Source organism: Hyla sarda, chromosome 8 (assembly GCF_029499605.1).
Source record: "Hyla sarda isolate aHylSar1 chromosome 8, aHylSar1.hap1, whole genome shotgun sequence".
In the NCBI taxonomy this organism is placed as follows: domain Eukaryota; kingdom Metazoa; phylum Chordata; class Amphibia; order Anura; family Hylidae; genus Hyla; species Hyla sarda.
This window is the reverse complement of record NC_079196.1, coordinates 20,125,976-20,146,839: the sequence shown is the minus strand read 5'-3', so window position 1 is coordinate 20,146,839 and position 20,864 is coordinate 20,125,976. Positions and strand designations below refer to the sequence as shown.

At 47.1% G+C, this 20,864-nt stretch overlaps 1 protein-coding gene across 4 annotated transcripts in view; it reads left to right on the top strand.

Moving 5' to 3' along the window:
- The window catches only part of STK11IP (serine/threonine kinase 11 interacting protein), a 76,440-nt gene extending 68,328 nt beyond the window's left edge, over positions 1 to 8,112 (top strand). For all 4 annotated transcript variants that reach the window (XM_056535891.1, XM_056535890.1, XM_056535888.1 and 1 more), the window contains exon 25: positions 7,712 to 8,112. In XM_056535891.1, coding sequence (XP_056391866.1) covers positions 7,712 to 7,873 — 162 coding nt within the window. In that variant the 3' untranslated portion in view covers positions 7,874 to 8,112. The remainder of the gene's footprint in view (positions 1 to 7,711) is intronic.
- Positions 8,113 to 20,864: the final 12,752 nt, after the last annotated feature.

Below are 20,864 nucleotides of genomic sequence, written 5' to 3'. Positions count from 1 at the left end.
TTAAACAAATTTGTAAATTATTTCTATTAAAAAAAATCTTAATCCTTCCAGTACTTATCAACTGCTGTATGCTACAGAGGAAGTTGTGTAGTTCTTTCCAGTCTGATCACAGTGCTCTCTGCTGACACCTCTGTCCATGTCAGGAACTGTCCAGAGTAGGAACAAATCCCCTTAGCAAACCTCTACAGCTCTGTACAGGTACTGACATGGACAGAGGTGTCAGCAGAGAGCACTGTTGTCAGACTGGAGAGAACTGCACAACTTCCCCTGAAGCATACAGCAGCTGATAAGTACAGGAAGGATTAAGATTTTTTAATAGAAATAATTTACAAATGTGTTTAACTTTCTGGCACCAGTTGATTTAAAAAAAAAAAAATTCCACCGGAGTACGCCTTTAAGGCTTTTTTTCATTACAACACATTGCCACTGGTTGTGCCTCCAGCAGTTACAAAGCTACAACTCCCAGCATGCCCAGACAGCCAACGGCTGTCCTGGCATGCAGGGAGTTGTAGTTTTGCAACTGCTGGAGGCACCCTGTTTGAAAAACACTCCCTTATTATGATAGTCTTTATAATTCCTAACATGTATGCAAATCAAAAGGCTCTAAAGGCATGGCCATTAGGTGTCCTTTCCTTGCAATCTGCTGTTCACGGTCTGTTGTTAGGAGAACTTTGTCTCTAGTAACAGAGAAACCAAGACAGAACATGGGAAGTGTGGGTGGGGCTCAATTAGTGCTCTGTACGGGAGAGAGCATGGGCTGTGTACCTGCAATCTGTAGCCTTCGGAGGATCCACACTGTCCCTAAAAGGTAAATCAAGACTTTCATCTAATCTCTGCAGCAGCAGTTTAGGGCCCCCGTTAACTCTTCCCTGCAATCTGCTGTTCACCGTCTGTTGTTGGGGGAATTCTATCTCTTGTAACAGAGAGACCAAGACAGAACACCGGTGGGGATTGTGCTCAGCTACTGATATTTATGGGAGAGATCATGGGCAATGTATCTGCAATCTGTAACCTCCAGAGGATTCACACTGTCCCTGAAAGGTAAATCAAGGTTTCTGTCTACTGTAACCGCTGCAATGATGTGCTATGGCTTTTCCTTCCATTTTTGACCACATAGCACCTTGCAAAGCCAGTACATCAGTAACCATTTCTCCTCCCTCATGCCAGCACTGTCATGTGTACACTGTAAAAGTGGCAGCGCAACATTGAGTGCCCCATTCCTGGCACAAGGGGCAATGCCCTCACAGGCTCATTAGGGATAGATAGAAAGAGGAGTAGGAGGACAGGAACAGATTACACATGCATGGAATGAAGAGGAGGATGGGCACAGATTACATGTGTATGGAATGAGGAGGAGGATGGGCACAGATTACATGTGTATGGAATGAGGAGGAGGATGGGCACAGATTACATGTGTATGGAATGAGGAGGAGGAGGATGGGCACAGATTACATGTGTATGGAATGAGGAGGAGGACGGCACAGATTACATGTGTATGGAATGAGGAGGAGGAGGAGGACGGGCACAGATTACATGTGTATGGAATGAAGAGGAGGATGGGCACAAATTACATGTGTATGGAATGAGGAGGAGGAGGATGGGCACAGATTACACATGCATGGAATGAAGAGGAGGATGGGCACATATTACATGTGTATGGAATGAGGAGGAGGAGGATGGGCACAGATTACATGTGTATGGAATGAGGAGGAGGAGGATGGGCACAGATTACATTTGTATGGAATGAGGAGGAGGAGGAGGATGGGCACAGATTACATGTGTATGGAATGAGGAGGAGGATGGGCACAGATTACATGTGTATGGAATGAGGAGGAGGATGGACACAGATTACATGTGTATGGAATGAGGAGGAGGATGGGCACAGATTACATGTGTATGGAATGAGGAGGAGGATGGGCACAGATTACATGTGTATGGAATGAGGAGGAGGATGGGCACAGATTACATGTGTATGGAATGAGGAGGAGGAGGATGGGCACAGATTACATGTGTATGGAATGAGGAGGAGGACGGCACAGATTACATGTGTATGGAATGAGGAGGAGGAGGAGGAGGAGGACGGGCACAGATTACACATGCATGGAATGAAGAGGAGGATGGGCACAGATTACATGTGTATGGAATGAGGAGGAGGAGGATGGGCACAGATTACACATGCATGGAATGAAGAGGAGGATGGGCACATATTACATGTGTATGGAATGAGGAGGAGGAGGATGGGCACAGATTACATTTGTATGGAATAAGGAGGAGGAGGAGGATGGGCACAGATTACATGTGTATGGAATGAGGAGGAGGATGGGCACAGATTACATGTGTATGGAATGAGGAGGAGGAGGACGGGCACAGATTACATGTGTATGGAATGAGGAGGAGGGGGACGGGCACAAATTACACGTATATGGAATGAAGAGGAGGAGGACGGGCACAGATTACACGTGTATGGAAGGAGGAGGAGGAGGAGGATGGGCACAGATTACACGTGTATGGAATGAGGAGGAGGAGGACGGGCACAGATTACACATGCATGGAATGAAGAGGAGGATGGGCACAGATTACATGTGTATGGAATGAGGAGGAGGATGGGCACAGATTACATGTGTATGGAATGAGGAGGAGGAGGAGGACAGGCACAGATTACATGTGTATGGAATGAGGAGGGTGAGGACGGGCACAGATTACATGTGTATGGAATGAGGAGGAGGATGGGCACAGATTACATGTGTATGGAATGAGGAGGAGGAGGAGGACGGGCACAGATTACATGTGTATGGAATGAGGAGGAGGAGGATGGGCACAGATTACATGTGTATGGAATGAGGAGGAGGATGGGCACAGATTACATGTGTATGGAATGAGGAGGAAGACGGGCACAGATTACATGTGTATGGAATGAGGAGGAGAATGGGCACAGATTACATGTGTATGGAATGAGGAGGAGGACGGGCACAGATTACATGTGTATGGAATGAGGAGGAGGATGGGCACAGATTACATGTGTATGGAATGAGGAGGAGGAGGAGGATGGGCACAGATTACATGTGTATGGAAGGAGGAGGAGGATGGGCACAGATTACATGTGTATGGAATGAGGAGGAGGAGGAGGAGGATGGGCACAGATTACATGTGTATGGAATGAGGAGGAGGATGGGCACAGATTACATGTGTATGGAATGAGGAGGAGGATGGGCACAGATTACATGTGTATGGAATGAGGAGGAGGAGGATGGGCACAGATTACATGTGTATGGAATGACGAGGAGGAGGAAGATGGGCACAGATTACATGTGTATGGAATGAGGAGGAGGAGGACGGGCACAGATTACATGTGTATGGAATGAGGAGGAGGAGGATGGGCACAGATTACATGTGTATGGAATGAGGAGGAGGATGGGCACAGATTACATGTGTATGGAATGAGGAGGAGGATGGGCACAGATTACATGTGTATGGAATGAGGAGGAGGATGGGCACAGATTACATGTGTATGGAATGAGGAGGAGGATGGGCACAGATTACATGTGTATGGAATGAGGAGGAGGATGGGCACAGATTACATGTGTATGGAATGAGGAGGAGGAGGATGGGCACAGATTACATGTGTATGGAATGAGGAGGAGGAGGATGGGCACAGATTACATGTGTATTGGATGAGGAGGAGGAGGATGGGCACAGATTACATGTGTATGGAATGAGGAGGAGGAGGAGGAGAATGGGCACAGATTACTTGTGTATGGAATGAGGAGGAGGAGGAGGAAGATGGGCACAGATTACATGTGTATGGAATGAGGAGGAGGAGGAGGACGGGCACAGATTACATGTGTATGGAATGAGGAGGAGGAGGAGGACGGGCACAGATTACATGTGTATGGAATGAGGAGGAGGAGGATGGGCACAGATTACATGTGTATGGAATGAGGAGGAGGATGGGCACAGATTACATGTGTATGGAATGAGGAGGAGGATGATGGGCACAGATTACATGTGTATGGAATGAGGAGGAGGAGGACGGGCACAGATTACATGTGTATGGAATGAGGAGGAGGACAGGCACAGATTACATGTGTATGGAATGAGGAGGAGGAGGAGGATGGGCACAGATTACATGTGTATGGAAGGAGGAGGAGGATGGGCACAGATTACATGTGTATGGAATGAGGAGGAGGAGGAGGATGGGCACAGATTACATGTGTATGGAATGAGGAGGAGGATGGGCACAGATTACATGTGTATTGGATGAGGAGGAGGAGGATGGGCACAGATTACATGTGTATGGAATGAGGAGGAGGAGGAGGAGGAGGATGGGCACAGATTACATGTGTATGGAAGGAGGAGGAGGATGGGCACAGATTACATGTGTATGGAATGAGGAGGAGGAGGAGGATGGGCACAGATTACATGTGTATGGAATGAGGAGGAGGATGGGCACAGATTACATGTGTATGGAATGAGGAGGAGGAGGATGGGCACAGATTACATGTGTATGGAATGAGGAGGAGGAGGAAGATGGGCACAGATTACATGTGTATGGAATGAGGAGGAGGAGGACGGGCACAGATTACATGTGTATGAAATGAGGAGGAGGAGGATGGGCACAGATTACATGTGTATGGAATGAGGAGGAGGATGGGCACAGATTACATGTGTATGGAATGAGGAGGAGGATGGGCACAGATTACATGTGTATGGAATGAGGAGGAGGATGGGCACAGATTACATGTGTATGGAATGAGGAGGAGGATGGGCACAGATTACATGTGTATGGAATGAGGAGGAGGAGGATGGGCACAGATTACATGTGTATTGGATGAGGAGGAGGAGGATGGGCACAGATTACATGTGTATGGAATGAGGAGGAGGAGGATGGGCACAGATTACATGTGTATTGGATGAGGAGGAGGAGGATGGGCACAGATTACATGTGTATGGAATGAGGAGGAGGAGGAGGATGGGCACAGATTACTTGTGTATGGAATGAGGAGGAGGAGGAGGAGGATGGGCACAGATTACATGTGTATTGGATGAGGAGGAGGAGGATGGGCACAGATTACATGTGTATGGAATGAGGAGGAGGAGGATGGACACAGATTACATGTGTATTGGATGAGGAGGAGGAGGATGGGCACAGATTACATGTGTATTGAATGAGGAGGAGGAGGATGGGCACAGATTACATGTGTATGGAATGAGGAGGAGGATGGGCACAGATTACATGTGTATTGAATGAGGAGGAGGAGGATGGGCACAGATTACATGTGTATGGAATAAGCTCTGCTTCATCTGTAGTTTGGACTTCGGACCCTCCGCTCAGTACTTGGTATGGAGTAGAGGCAGAATGTATTGTATTCTTTCTATCAGCACTGCCTGTATGAATTGTCTCGTTCACTTTATGCATGCTCATTGCCAGTGAGCACACATTGAACAAAGTCCCGGACTGCGCTCCTGCCCATGATTGATTCTAGAGGTTTTTTATTGGGCACAATGGTGATGACCGGATCCATAAACCGCAGCGGGTGACTCTGTTGCAGGAATACGAGCTGCTGTAAAAGACGAATACTATTTAGACGACCGATCCCTCGTATAGTGGAATTCCTGAACGTGCCTGTCACTGCGCTAAGATGGAAAAGATAAAAGGGGGGGGGGGGGGATGGTGCCGGAGAAGGGGTCACGTTTATGAAGATCCGTCATCAATCACTTTATCTTTGTACATTGAAGTATATGGAGTATCTAAAAATAAAAAAAATCTATGTGATCTGATGCTATAGCAGACAGAAGAGTAAGGAAGAGCTTCTGCAGCAGCAAGAAGAATTACAGCCAGACACCTGGGGGAGAAGGCACCCACTATTTCAAGGAAACCCTGTACACCAGTGTTTCCCAACCAGGGTGCCTCCAGCTGTTGCAAAACTACAACTCCCAGCATGCCCGGACAGCCAACGGCTGTCCGGGCATGCTGGGAGTTGTAGTTTTGCAACAGCTGGAGGCACCCTGGTTGGAAAACACTGCTTTACACCAAAGTTATTGAATTTCCAAATTGTCTTGAATTGTACCTGTCAGGTCAAAAGATATAAAGATTAAAGGGGTACTCCGGTTAAAATGTTTTATTTATTTTTATTTATTTATTTTTATTTATTTTATTTTTTTTAAATCAACTGGTGCCAGAAAGTTAAACAGATTTGTAAATTACATCTATTTAAAAATCTTAATCCTTCCAGTACTTATTAGCGGCTGTATACTTACAGAGGAAATTCTTTTCTTTTTGGAATTCTTTTCTGCCACAACCACAGTGCTCTCTGCTGACCTCTGCTGTCCATGTCAGGAACTGTCCCGTGCAGCATATGTTTGCTATGGGGATTTTCTCCTATTTTGGACAGTTCCTAAAATGGACAGAGGTGTCAGCAGAGAGCACTGTGCTCGTAACAGAAAAGAATTCCAAAAAGAAAAGAATTTCCTCTGTAAGTATACAGCCGCTAATAAGTACTGGAAGGATTAAGATTTTTAAATAGATGTAATTTACAAATCTGTTTAACTTTAAAAAAAAAAAAAACGTTTTCCACCGGAGTACCCCTTTAACCCTTCAGAGGGGGATGACTATGTAATTTTTGAGCCCCGTCCATGGGGGATAGAGATTTTTTTTTCTTCTCTCAACTTCGTGGTGCCGGACCAAAGCTAGACTGTTTGCTAGTAGTACACACAAGACTTCCTCCCTTCTCTGGCCAATCACAGCACATATTCCTCTCTGCTATGCCATGATGTAGTGCTGATCAGAGTGCTCTGGACTGAACAGGCTGATGCTATGCTGGGGGTAGATTTCCACTGTACTATCAGGAAAGGAGAGGTTAACTGAGGCACTGGGTTGGCAGGGGGCTGTATGGGCAAAAAGGAAAGAAAGGGCAGTAACAGCAAGGAAGGGGTTACACTAAGCACTGGACTTCTGCTGTTGCTGCAGCCAAATGGAGGAGCAATCACACTGCAGCACTGTGGACACACACAGCAGAAAGTACACTATAATTTACGCTAGGGGCAGCTGCACTGAGCTTTATGGGTGGTGAGAGATGAGAGGGAAGCCTTGATTTACCCTTCAGGCACAGCTATTAGGTACACATTCCAGGTTTTCTCAGGCTGTCTCCTGCACATAGCACATGCTAAGCCCTGCCACTCTTCCTGTACCTTGACCTGAATCCCTTTGTTACTAGAGACAGATTTATGCTAAAAACAGGTAATGAACATGAGATTACAGAGAAGGGGACACCTAGTGGACAAGACTTTAGATCTGTTTTTCTGGGGTACTGAGTCATTTTTGGTAAATTTACTGATTTACGGTATATGTTAGAAATCACACGGCTATCACATGGTGGGAGGTGGTTTGAAACGACTGTAGCCATATAAATTTGAGCTGGTGGCGCTGTTGCATTAGCATCTATATAAAAGTGTGTTTCACGCGGTGGTGAATTAGGGTACTGCAAGTTGTAAAATTTGTGTCCTATTTTTGGAGGAGGGCGGGGGGGCGGGGGTAAAGACGGGAAGGATCAAAATTTAACATGAACCTTCTTGGTGCTGTTTAATGTCTATAAGGAGGGAACAGATAAAAACTATTAGTATTATATTGTGGCCCAAGAAGACCATAACCAATATGTTTTTGTGCCTTTCATATGACTTGACTGTTTTTTGGTGACTTTTTGTCCCCTTACAGACACAACAGAAGGAGAGCGCTTGGCTGCTGTGGACCGAGGACCCGGCTTTACCCAAAGAGATAGTGCAGTGGCTCCGGGTCCCTTGGGAAGCCGAGTATCACATCCAGTTCAACCAGATCACCCATGACACCCTGGAGTCCTATCTGCCGTGTACCAGATAGTGAAGATACAGAGGGGGATTACTGCGGCACAGCCGGATTGTGTTCAGTAACACATGGAGACAGGCTGGTCATCCTGGATCCTACAGAAGACCACTGATCGGCGCCCCCTAGGGAGGAGAAATTAAGATGATGCACTGATGTCTTTGTTGTTTTGTTTTTTGTTAATTTCTGAAATTTTCGTGTTTTAAATAAAACTGTAATAAAGTTTCTACCCCATTTTAGAGCTTCTCCTATAGAGCACAGTTTATCAGGTCTGCAATAAAGTTCCAACTCCTCTGCTCTATTTCACATGGTTATAGAGCAAAATGATACAATTCTGGCAACCTGCAGCCACCACTAGGGGGAGTTCATTGGCTATGAAGTTATACAGCCCCTAATGAACTCAGTAATGTATGTGTATGCAGTGAGCTCCCCCTAGTGTTTGTGAAGATTACCATTTATCTGCCTATTTTAGATGAACACTATTAGGATCTTGTGCATACAGTTTTCTCAGGCAGATTCCAAACTTGGATTTTTTTTATAGGGTCTATTCACACTTACAAATCTGTGCAGGATCCTGTAACTGCAGATTAGAAGCTCTGCTCAGTCATTTAGTTTACATGGAGATCTGCAGCATCAAATCTGTGCAGGATATTGTACGTGTGAATGTACCATATATAATCTGCATCACGTGCGATCACCTTCTTATTGTTTTCAATAAAAATCTGCGTAGTAGTTTACACTGTCATCTGCAGCACAGACGACTACTATATATCCTGATCCCATAGACATAGCAGCAGTATACAGATAGAGCTGAAGGGTAGGGTATAACTACTATATATCCTGATCCCATAGAGATAGTAGCAGTATACAGATAGAGCTGATGGGAGGTGTATAACTACAATATATCCTGATCCCATAGCGATAGCAGTAGTATACAGATAGAGCTGGGGGGAGGTGTATAATTACTATATATCCTGATCCCATAACGAAAGCAGCAGTTTACAGATAGAGCAGGAGGGGAGGTGTATAACTACTATATATCCTGATTCCATAGAGATAACAGCAGTATACAGATAGAGCTGGATGAAAGGTGTATAACTACTATATATCCTGATCCCATAGAGATAGCAGCAGTATATAGAGAGCAGGAGGGGAGGTGTATAAATACTATATATCCTGATCCCGTAGAGAAAGCAGCAGCAGTATACAGATAGAGCTGGAGAGTAGGTGTTTCCCAACCAGTGTGCCTTTAGCTGTTGCAAAACTACAACTCCTAGCATGCCCGGACAGCCGTTGGGAAACACTGCTGAAGAGTACTGCAGCAGGCCCCAATTATTTTTAATGACCCGAATGGAGTCACCTAGTGTTATATGCCTTGGTTTTTTTTTTTTTTTTTACAACCTACACAGGCAGAGCAGTAGGAAAGCAGTACGTGTAAACACATGACTGTCATCAGCCATAAGCAGCGGTGCAATCTATGCCAGAACCCTATAGCAGGCTGCAGTGGCATTGAATATTCTCCTTGACCTGCTGCTGTTCTCCATCTGACCACTTGGAGCGCTGTTACTTTGGCCCCTGCGTCGAATACTTCTCATAGCTGGAGCTTCATTATGAATGTGATGTATTTCCCTTTTGGCCACAGGATCCTCCACTGCCTGAAACAACAGGAGGCTAATAAAAAGTTCTCACGGGCGCCCGCTAAAGGATGTGCCCCTTATTGGGAACGCTTGGCAGGACGCGCTGTTCTAAAAGAGGCCGTTTCCTGGATTTTTGTTTTTTAACCTAATCTTGGGCTACACACTTGTCTGAGATACATTGTATCCAGAATTAGGGAATACACAACGTGCGTTTTTTTTAGGGGGGGGGGGGGGGGCCAAAAACGCTGCGGCCAGATGTTAGCTGAAAGTCAGTAGGACAGTGTTTCCCAACCAGGGTGCCTCCAGCTGTTGCAAAACTACAACTCCCAGCATGCCCAAGATTTCTGGTTGTCAAATTTAACACATATATCCCTTCTCACACAGGGATGGCATGTCACTAGGGCAGTGATTCCCAACCAGGGGGCCTCCAGCTGTTGCAAAACTACAACTCCCAGCATGCTGAGAGTTGTAGTTTTGCAACAGCTGGAGGCCCCCTGGTTGGAAAGCACTGCAGAAGGGAAACAACAACATACCGACATGGCGTTTTTTTTATTTTTGTGTGGTTTTTCTCCCCTTAGCGGCGTTTTTCTTTTTTGCTCTTTTTTTTCTCTCTCTCTCCTATAGGTGGAAACAGACGCTAGCAAAAAAATTGTGTGTGTATATGTATGTTGGCGTTTGTTTTATTTTTATACAAGTGTGAATGTAGCCTAACATCTGGCTGCAGCGTTTGTTTGCTTGTTTGATTTTTGTGTTTCTTTTTTGTGTTTTTTTTTCAGGCCAACAAAAACACCAAACCAAAGTTGTGCCTGTTTATACTTGGGACTGTATAACAAGGGTGCCTCCAGCTGTTGCGAAACTACAACTCCCAGGAGTTGTAGTTTTGCAACAGCTGGAGGCACCCTGGTTGGGAAACACTGCCCCTAGTGACACACCATCACTGCATGAGAAGTGATCTATGTGTTAAAGGGGTTATCCAGGAGAAAAAAAAACATTTTTATATATCAACTGGCTCCAGAAAGTTAAATAGATTTGTAAATTACTTCTATTAAAAAAAAAAATCTTCATCCTTTCAGTACTTATGAGCTGCTGAAGTTGAGTTGTTCTTTTCTGTCTAAGTGCTCTCTGATTACACCTGTCTCGGGAACCGCCCAGTTTAGAAGCAAATACCCATAGCAAACCTATTCTACTCTGTGCAGTTCCCGAGAAAAGCAGAGATGTCAGCAGAGAGCAGTGTTGCCAGACAGAAAACAACAACTCCATTTCAGCAGCTGGTAATTATTGGAAGGATTAAGATTTTTTAATAGAAGTCATTTACAAATCTGTTTAACTTTCTGGAGCCAGTTGATATAAAAAAAAAAAAGTTTTTTTCCTTGAATACCCCTTTAAGTTTGACAACCAGAAATGTGGAATCAAAAAGTAAAAAAATAAATAAAATAAAAAAAGTTCTAAATATAATAATAATAATTTGGGAGATTGCACCCTCTCAGCATTTCCTCGTGCTGGTCCTGGTCCATGTTACAGCGGAGGCGTTTTTCTTCCTTCATCTCCTGAGGTGGCCGGCGTGTGTTTTATTTCTCGCAGATAACCGCAGTCCATTACCCCTTCGCCCTGTATGGTTTATATCAGCCGCTCCAGCACCAAAAAAACAACAAAAGCTCAAGTTTCTTGTGAGAAAAGAACAGGATTATTCCCAGAACAGCAGCTGCTATTGATCCTCATCAGGCCTGGATGTGGACGGCCATTACAGCCATGGGGGGGGGGTGAAATTAGACAAAATAGCTATCAAATGTTTGGGTTACCCAAGGGAGCTTCACGTCCTAAGTAAAGTTTTTGAATTATTTTTTTACTTTACATTTTTGAAGATGGGTAGCCCAAGACCCAGATGTCATGTAGCCCCCGCATTGCTATGTAGCTCCAGACCTAATTGTTGTCACAGTTGCCATGTAGTCCCAGGTTTAATTGTAGCCCCAGTTGCCATGTACCCCAGGCCCAATTGTAGCCCCAGTTGCCATGTAGCTCCAGGCCCAGCTGTAGCCCCAGTTGCCATGTAGCTCCAGGCCCAGCTGTAGCCCCAGTTGCCATGTAGCTCCAGGCCCAGCTGTAGCCCCAGTTGCCATGTAGCTCAAGGCCCAATTGTAGCCCCAGTTGCCATGTAGCTCCAGGCCCAATTGTAGCCCCAGTTGCCATGTAGCTCCTAGCCCAATTGTAGCCCCAGTTGCCATGTAGCTCCAGGCCCAATTGTAGCCCCAGTTGCCATGTAGCTCCAAGCCCAATTGTAGCCCCAGTTGCCATGTAGCTCCAAGCCCAATTGTAGCCCCAGTTTCCATGTAGCTCCAGGCCCAATTGTAGCCCCAGTTGCCATGTAGCTCCAGGCCCAATTGTAGCCCATGTTTCTCTGTAGCTCAAGACCTAATTGTAGCTCCAGTTGCCATGAAGCTACAGAACAAATTTTAGCCCCAGTTGCCATGTAGCCCCACTTCCAGTTTTTGCCTCACCCACAATTGTTGTCCCAGCTTCAGTAACTTTTACAACCTGTCTGTAGCCCCAGTTATTGCCCTGGACACAATTTTACCTCAGTTCTGATTTGTTATCCCAAGTTTAGTTCCCATGTATTTTTTCCCCCTCTCCTAGACTCTCCTATAGGTGGAAACAAATGATAGAAAAAAAATCTGGCAGTTTTTGAGCCAAAGCCAGAAGTGTATTCAAGAGGAATGGAAAATATAAAGGAAGGACTTACACTTCTCCTCCCTTATGGATCCACTTCTGATTTTGGCTTAAGAACTGCCAGAAAAAAAACAAATGGAAACCTCGCCTAACTCAAGTCTGATTTGTAGTCCCAACTTTAGTTCCTGTGTAGCCCCAGATCCAGCTTTTGCCCCGGCCACTGTTATAGCCCAAGCACCTATTGTAACTCCAGCCCCAGGTGCCATGTAGCCTAATTTTTTATCCTAGCCATATTTGAAGCTCCAGTTCCAGTTGTAATATTAGCACCAGTTGTTGCCCCGAATTGCCATGTAGCCTCAGCACCAATTGTAGCTTCAGTCCTGGACACAATTTTAATCCAATTCTCAGTTCTTGTCTTAACTTTGGTTCCCATGTGGCCCCAGGTCCAGTTTTTGGCTGTGATGCTTGGTCCATATGGTAAATTGGTAATCTAGGGTAGGGTCGGTAGAAGCTGCTTCCGCCATAACACAGACTATAATGTGGCCATATTGGGGGAGATTTATCAAAACCTGTGCAGAGGAAAAGTTGCCCAGTTGCCCATAGCAACCAATCAGATCGCTGCTTTCCTTTTGCAGAGGCCTTGTTAAAAATGAAAGAAGCGATCTGATTGGTTGCTATAGGCAACTGGGCAACTTTTCCTCTGCACAGGTTTTGATAAATCTCCCAATATGGCCCATTTGAATTTAGTTTTGGTCATAGACTTCCATCGACTGTGTTCTGGAGAACATGTGCGGAGCAAGCACGTGCGCCATAGTTAGAAATAAGGCCGCCATTTTGTTTCATATTCGCTTTTCATGGCCCAGGCCGGACCAGTCTTACTTTGCAGAAGGGTTCTGTTTTTCCCCCATGAAATCATGACATCAATAATTCCATCATGGCGGACACATCCTGTTCTGAGGACCAGTCAAGAGTCGGGGGTTAGGGGGTGGTTTCTGAGAGTGTTTTTGTTGCGAGTGATAGGGGGCCATTCAGTGAGGTCAAAGGGCATCAGATAGAAATAAACCTCAGGAATGGTCGGGTTTTGGGTTACGAGTTGATGACAAATAGGAAACATGTTGGAGGAGATAAGTGGCCGCCTAATCGGAGTGTAAATCCGGAGCTTCCTGGGGTGCTGGAAACCAGGACTGAGGGCTTATCTAATGGGAGGGGTTGGAAATCTTAACATATTTTGGAGGTTTTTGGCCAATGATCTATTTCTACTGCACAAATACCATCTTGTAATGGCCATTATATTATATAATGAAATCATGTACAGTGGTCCCTCAACATACGATGGGAATCCGTTCCAAATGGACCATCGTTTGTTGAAACCATCGTATGTTGAGGGATCTGTGCAATGTAAAGTATAGGACAGTGGTCTTCAACCTGCGGACCTCCAGATGTTGCAAAACTACAACACCCAGCATGCCCGGACAGCCAACGGCTGTCCGGGCATGCTGGGAGTTGTAGTTTTGCAATATCTGGAGGTCCGCAGGTTGAAGACCACTGATATTGGAGGTTATACTCACGTGTCCCCGCCGCTCCGGACCGTCACCGCTCGTCACCGCTGCCCTGGATGTCGCCTTCCATCGCTGTCGCCGCGTCCCCGGGGTGTCCCGTTATCCTCGCTCTCCGTTGCCGCCATCACGTCGTTACCCACGCCGCTCCTATTGGATGACGGGACGGCGCGCGCAGCGACGTGATGACGACGATGGAGAGCGCCGACAATGCAGGGGATCCCGAAGAGGACGTGCCGGAGCCCCGAGGACAGGCAAGTGATCGTCAGCGGACCACACGGGGCACCGTAAACGGCTATCCGATGGCCCCGACATACAAAAGCATCGTATGTTGATGCTGCCTCTGAGAGGCCATCGTATGTTGAAATGATCGTATGTCGGGGCTATCGTAGGTCGGGGGAGGGGGGGTGGGTCACTGTATTGGCCGTATATGCCAGCACACCATAGCACAGCATTACATAGTGGAGAAGCATATACATTATTATATAAAGGTGTGTAACATAAAAAGAAATGGAAAAAGTACAAAGTGCCAGTCAGGTCATCGAGAAGTTCTTTTATGTGTCACTTGTCCTCCAATGGGGAGCGACGGGAGCTGATAAGTATAAGTTCTGTGCAAGGGACTACTTGCGGGTCACCCGGGGGGGGGGGGGGGGGGGGGCTTTATAGCTTAAAGGGGTACCACACTACTCAAAGTTTGGAACAAACTGTTCCGAACGCTGGAGGTGGGAGCTCGTGACATCATAGCGTGACGTCTAACTCCGACTGTAGGTCACTAAAGAGATTAATTTATGCAGTGGAGCCCTAGTTTAGCCTTGGTATTCTCCTCTGACTAAAACTAAACATCTTCTCGGAGCTGAAGCCTTTAAGTATTATGGGGGACATTTATCAAAGCGCTGTCACCAATTTTTTTTGATATGTTGTAGTACTTATGTACTACAACATATCTCTAATATACTTTTATTATTTATTTTTTCCATTAAAATGGTTTAATTTACATTTAAAAACCGGCCACTAGGGGTCACTAGTGGCCGGCTGCAGCCTGGCGTGACGTCACACTTGAATTCGGACCGATCCCGGCCGGGCATCAGTCCGAATTCAGTCAGGCTGCACTCGCTCCCTGCCTGTCAATCAGACAGGCGGGAGCTAGCGCTTTGAAGGAAGAGGATGCGCGCAGGCTCTCTGGCCTTGCACGCTGGCCCCGGCTCCCGGGGACAGGTAAAATATTATGCCGGGGGGGGGGGGGGTTGCGTGCAGTGTGGCGGAGAGCGGGATGTGCGGCCGTCACACATACGGTGTTCACCTATACAGTATGCCTCCAGTTGTTTCCCCACTACAACTCCCAGACAGCGAATAGATGTCAGGGCAAGCTGGGAGTTGTAGTGGTGAAACAGCTGGAGGTACACTGAATAGGTGAACTAAGGGGGAGGGGGAGTGGGTTGAGTGGCGGGGCCAGGGGTTGCCGGCTGCTCGGCGGGGAGGGGGTACAATGAATAGGTGAACTAAAGGGGGTGGGGGAGTGGGTTGAGGTACACTGAATAGGTGAACCAAGGGGGGGAAGGGGGAGTGGGTTCAGCGGCATGGCAGGGCCAGGGGGGTTGCGGGCTGCGCGGCGGGGAGCGAGATGTGCGGCCATCACAGATACGATGTTCCCCTATACAGTACGCCTCCAGTTGTTTCCCCACTACAACTCCCAGCATGCCCTGACAGCCAATAGATGTCAGGGCAAGCTGGGAGTAGCAGTAGGGAAACAGCTGGAGGTACACTGAATAGGTGAACTAAGGGCGGAAGTGTGCCCCCACAGCAGGCATCAGTAACGTGGTGCCTGCTGGGGAAGTCTGCCTGGTAGTGAACACACTGCCAGGCAGACAAAAGGCATTTTTTATATAGGCAGGGAGGGGGTTAGGGATAGAACAAAAAAAAAAAAGGATGGTGGGAGCTACCCTTTAAAATTGTTGCAAAAAAGTCGCAAGTGCGACTACTCTCTTTTTTCTGCAACTTTTTGATTGTGCAGTGTCCTCAACAAAAAATAAAAATCTTGCTTAACAAAGCAAAAAGTGTTTTTTGACTTGCAGTGGTCAGAGATTTATCAAGTGCGAAAGTTGCAAAAAAGTCGCATTACATGAAAAAAAACTTACTAAATTTACTCCAGCTCAGACATGGAGCAGAAAAAGCCACTACCAAAGCAAAAAAAAAATTTGCTTATGTGAAAGAAATTTATCAACAGGCTGAAACCAGTTGATAAATAAGTCGCACAAAAAAAAGCAAAAAAATTGTAAGAAAAAAATAACTAAAAAAAGCAAACACTGATAAATGTCCCTCCATATCCTCACAGCATGTACTGGAGTCTGGAACAGGAACAGAACAGATTGTAAACAGGATTTTACTGAGAAATAACACTTGGGTCTAGGTGTATGTATGCCCTGCAAGAGCAGAAGCTAGGTGATGTTGCTCTGGCCAAATCCAGACCTGGACTAGCTTTGGTTGCCCCCCCCCCCTTTGGGAGAGGAGGCTGGACTCAAGACTCTTCCCACAGCCTTTTTAAGGGGTTATATACCATAATGTGACTTTGGTACTTAGGAAGGATATGTGCTTGTCTTGGGGCTAAATGATTGTGTTGTGAGTTCCCCATAACACTGCTGCTTTCTTTTTGTAAAATTGCCATTTCCTGTTGGAGTTCCCTCCCTCCAACTACAAGTTCCATGATTCCTTCTTTGTAAGTGTGAGGTCACTTTTCTTCCTCCCATTCATCAGCCACCCACCCATTGCAGCACACCTGAGCGATGCATGTTGTGATTGAAAACACAATTCCTTGCAGAATGATTCCTTGTGATGTAATGTCTCGGGCTACACTGCAACCTGGGAAAAGCTGAGACAGCACTCATTTTGTATGCTGCTAAAAATAAACATCGGGGCAAAGATTACAGTCAGAGTTGGAGACCACCATCACACACAGGTACAGACACTATATTATGAACTACACTAACTTTACAGCCCCTGTAGCACAGTCAAATAAAAAAAAATAAAAAACATACCAGAATACCCCTTTAAACGTTTCTATGCAAAACTATAGGCTAGGGATCATCCTGTGACCAAGGCATCATTCATCTGATACATCAGTAATGCAGATTTGAACTCTTACACTCTTGTTACACCTCATTATATGCTATTAAAGAGGTTATCCAGGAATAGAAAAACAGAGCTAGTTTCCTTCAAAAACCACTCCTTGTTTGTTTCCAGGTTGGGTGTGTTTCTGCAGCTCAGTCCCATTGAAGTGACTGGAGCCAAGTTGTTATACCACACCCAACCTGGAGACAGAAGGGTAGCAGTTTTTGAAAGAAATTAGCTCTGTTTTTCTATTCCTGGATCACCCCTTTAATGTAGGACAATGTACAAAAACAGTAAACTCACAGTACCCCATAAACATTGATGTAGTTTTCACAAGGTTTTCTCACACCCACTCGACAACTCGGGAAAGCCGGAAAACAGGTAATAGGACAATACATTTCTTCGGAAAAAGCTCTTGCGTCAACTATAAACAAATTGTCACTCGGAGTTTCTCTTGTGACTACACGCCGAGGCTGATCCCAAACACAGCGACCATTGTCTGCACTTCCTTCATCTGCCCCGTCTGGACTTAAAGCATTACAAGGTCCTTGGAGGAGGATGAGAGGAAATCCATGTTTAGGTTCTGTAATTGGAACATGTGGTCTAAGGTTTTCTCGGAGAAGAAGACAATGGGGTCCTTATGAGCCAACACCTGAGTAATGTTCAAAGGAAGAATAACAAGGTAGACAGAATCCAAGGAGGCAAGGACCAATGTACCAACGTGCCCTTTATCAGTGGTTTCCAAACGGCGGCCTTCCAGAAGCTGCAGAACTACAATTCCCAGCATGCCCGGACAGCCGACGGCTGTCCGGGCATACTGGGAGTTGTAGTTTTGCAACATCTGAAGGGCCGCAGATTGGAGACCACTGCCCTACATATATATGAGATGGCTATGCTTTATGAAGAGTAGAAGGAAACCGGGCACAGCCCATCACCTGCCCAATACCATCCCTACAGTGATCATGGTGGGGGCAGCATCATGTCTGGAGGAAACCAGGTACTGCCCATCACCTGCCCAATACCATCCCTACAGTGATCATGGTGGGGGCAGCATCATGTCTGGGGGTAACCAGGCACTGCCCATCACCTGCCCAATACCATCCCTACAGTGATCATGGTGGGGGCAGCATCATGTCTGGGGGTAACCAGGCACTGCCCATCACCTGCCCAATACCATCCCTACAGTGATCATGGTGGGGGCAGCATCATGTCTGGAGGAAACCAGGCACTGCCCATCACCTGCCCAATACCATCCCTACAGTGATCATGGTGGGGGCAGCATCATGTCTGGAGGAAACCAGGCACTGCCCATCACCTGCCCAATACCTGTCACGATTCGGCTGGCAGGAGGTGGATCCTCTGTGCCAGAGAGGGATTGGCGTGGACCGTGCTAGTGGACCGGTTCTAAGCTGCTACTGGTTTTCACCAGAGCCCGCCGCAAAGTGGGATGGTCTTGCAGCGGCGGTAGCAACCAGGTCGTATCCACTAGCAACGGCTCAACCTCTCTGACTGCTGAAGATAGGCACGGTACAATGGAGAAGACAAGAGCAAGGTCGGACGTAGCAGAAGGTCGGGGCAGGCAGCAAGGATCGTAGTCAGGGGCAACGGCAGGAGGTCTGGAACACAGGCTAGGAACACACTGGGAAACGCTTTCACTGGCACGATGGCAACAAGATCCGGCAAGGAAGGGAAGGGGAAGTGAGGTTATATAGGGAAGTGCACAGGTGAATACACTAATTAAGCCAACTGCGCCAATCAGCGGCGCAGTGGCCCTTTAAATCGTAGAGACCCGGCGCGCGCGCGCCCTAAGGAGCGGGGCCGCGCGCGCCGGGACAGGACCGACGGAGAGCGAGTCAGGTACGGGAGCCGGGGTGCGCATCGCGAGCGGGCGCCACCCGCATCGCGAATCGCATCCCGGCTGGAAGAGGTATCGCAGCGCACCCGGTCAGCAGGTCTGACCGGGGCGCTGCGATTGCGAGGATGTTGCGAGCGCTCCGGGGAGGAGCGGGGACCCGGAGCGCTCAGCGTAACAGTACCCCCCCCCTTGGGTCTCCCCCTCTTCTTGGAGCCTGAGAACCTGAGGACCAGACTTTTGTCTAGGATGTTGTCCTCAGGTTCCCAGGATCTCTCTTCAGGGCCACAGCCCTCCCAATCTACCAAAAAAAATATTTTTCCTCTGACCGTCTTGGAGGCCAGTATCTCCTTTACGGAGAAGATGTCAGAAGAACCGGAAACAGGAGTGGGAGAAACAAGTTTGGGAGAGAAACGGTTGATGATGAGTGGTTTAAGGAGAGAGACATGGAAGGCATTGGGAATACGAAGAGAAGGAGGAAGAAGGAGTTTGTAAGAGACAGGATTAATCTGGCACAAGACTTTGAAAGGACCAAGATAGCGTGGTCCCAGTTTGTAACTGGGGACACGAAAGCGGACATATTTAGCGGAGAGCCATACCTTGTCTCCGGGAGCAAAAATGGGGGGGGTTCTTCTTTTCTTATCGGCAAGCCTTTTCATGCGGGATGAAGCCTGTAAAAGAGAATTTTGGGTCTCTTCCATATGGTGGAAAGATCACGAGTTACTTCATCCACAGCGGGCAAACCAGAGGGCAAGGGAGTAGGGAGGGGGGGAAGAGGGTGACGGCCGTACACCACGAAAAATGGGGACTTAGCAGAAGATTCAGAGACTCTGAAGTTGTATGAGAATTCGGCCCATGGTAGAAGATCTGCCCAGTCATCCTGGCGGGAGGAAATAAAATGCCGTAAATAGTCATCCAGGACCTGATTAATTCTTTCTACTTGCCCATTGGATTGGGGATGATAAGAAGAAGAGAAGTTTAATTTAATCTTGAGCTGTTTACAGAGGGCCCTCCAAAATTTAGACACGAATTGGACGCCTCTATCCGAGACGATCTGCGTGGGCAAACCGTGAAGACGAAAAATGTGTACAAAAAATTGTTTTGCCAACTGAGGCGCTGAAGGAAGACCAGGAAGAGGAATAAAATGTGCCATCTTGGAAAATCGATCAACAACCACCCAAACAACAGTGTTGCCACGGGATGGGGGTAAGTCTGTAATAAAGTCCATACCAAGCAGAGACCAAGGCTGTTCGGGGACAGTCAGAGGATGAAGGAGACCAGCAGGCTTCTGGCGAGGAGTCTTATCCCGGGCACAGACAGTACAGGCCCGCACAAAATCAACAACATCCGTCTCCAGAGTCGGCCACCAATAGAAACGAGAGATGAGTTGCAGGGACTTTTTGATGCCCCCATGGCCTGCGAGGTGGGAGGAGTGACCCCATCTGAGAATCCCGAGACGTTGGCGTGGAGAAACGAAGGTCTTCCCTGGAGGAGTTTGCCTGATGGAGGCTGGAGAAGTGGAGATCAGACAGTCAGGAGGAATGATGTGTTGCGGAGAGACCTCTGCTTCCGAGGCATCCGAGGAACGAGAGAGGGCATCGGCCCTAATGTTCTTGTCGGCAGGGCGAAAATGAATTTCAAAGTTAAAACGGGCAAAGAACAACGACCACCTGGCCTGGCGAGGGTTCAGCCGTTGGGCAGACTGGAGATAGGAGAGATTCTTGTGATCGGTGTAAATGATAACTGGAAATTTTGATCCCTCCAGCAGATGTCTCCATTCCTCAAGTGCCAATTTAATGGCCAGTAGTTCTCGATCCCCGATGGAGTAGTTTCTCTCCGCCGGAGAGAAGGTCCTAGAAAAAAAACCACAAGTAACAGCATGCCCGGAAGAATTTTTTTGTAGAAGGACCGCTCCAGCTCCCACTGAGGAGGCATCTACCTCCAATAGGAAGGGTTTAGATGGGTCAGGTCTGGAGAGCACGGGAGCAGAAGAAAAGGCAGACTTGAGCCGTTTAAATGCGTCTTCCGCTTGGGGAGACCAGGACTTGGGATTGGCATTTTTCTTGGTTAAAGCCACGATAGGAGCTACAATGGTGGAAAAGTGTGGAATAAATTGTTTGTAATAATTGGCGAACCCCAAAAAACGTTGGATAGCACAGAGTCCGGAGGGGCGTGGCCAATCCAAGACGGCAGAG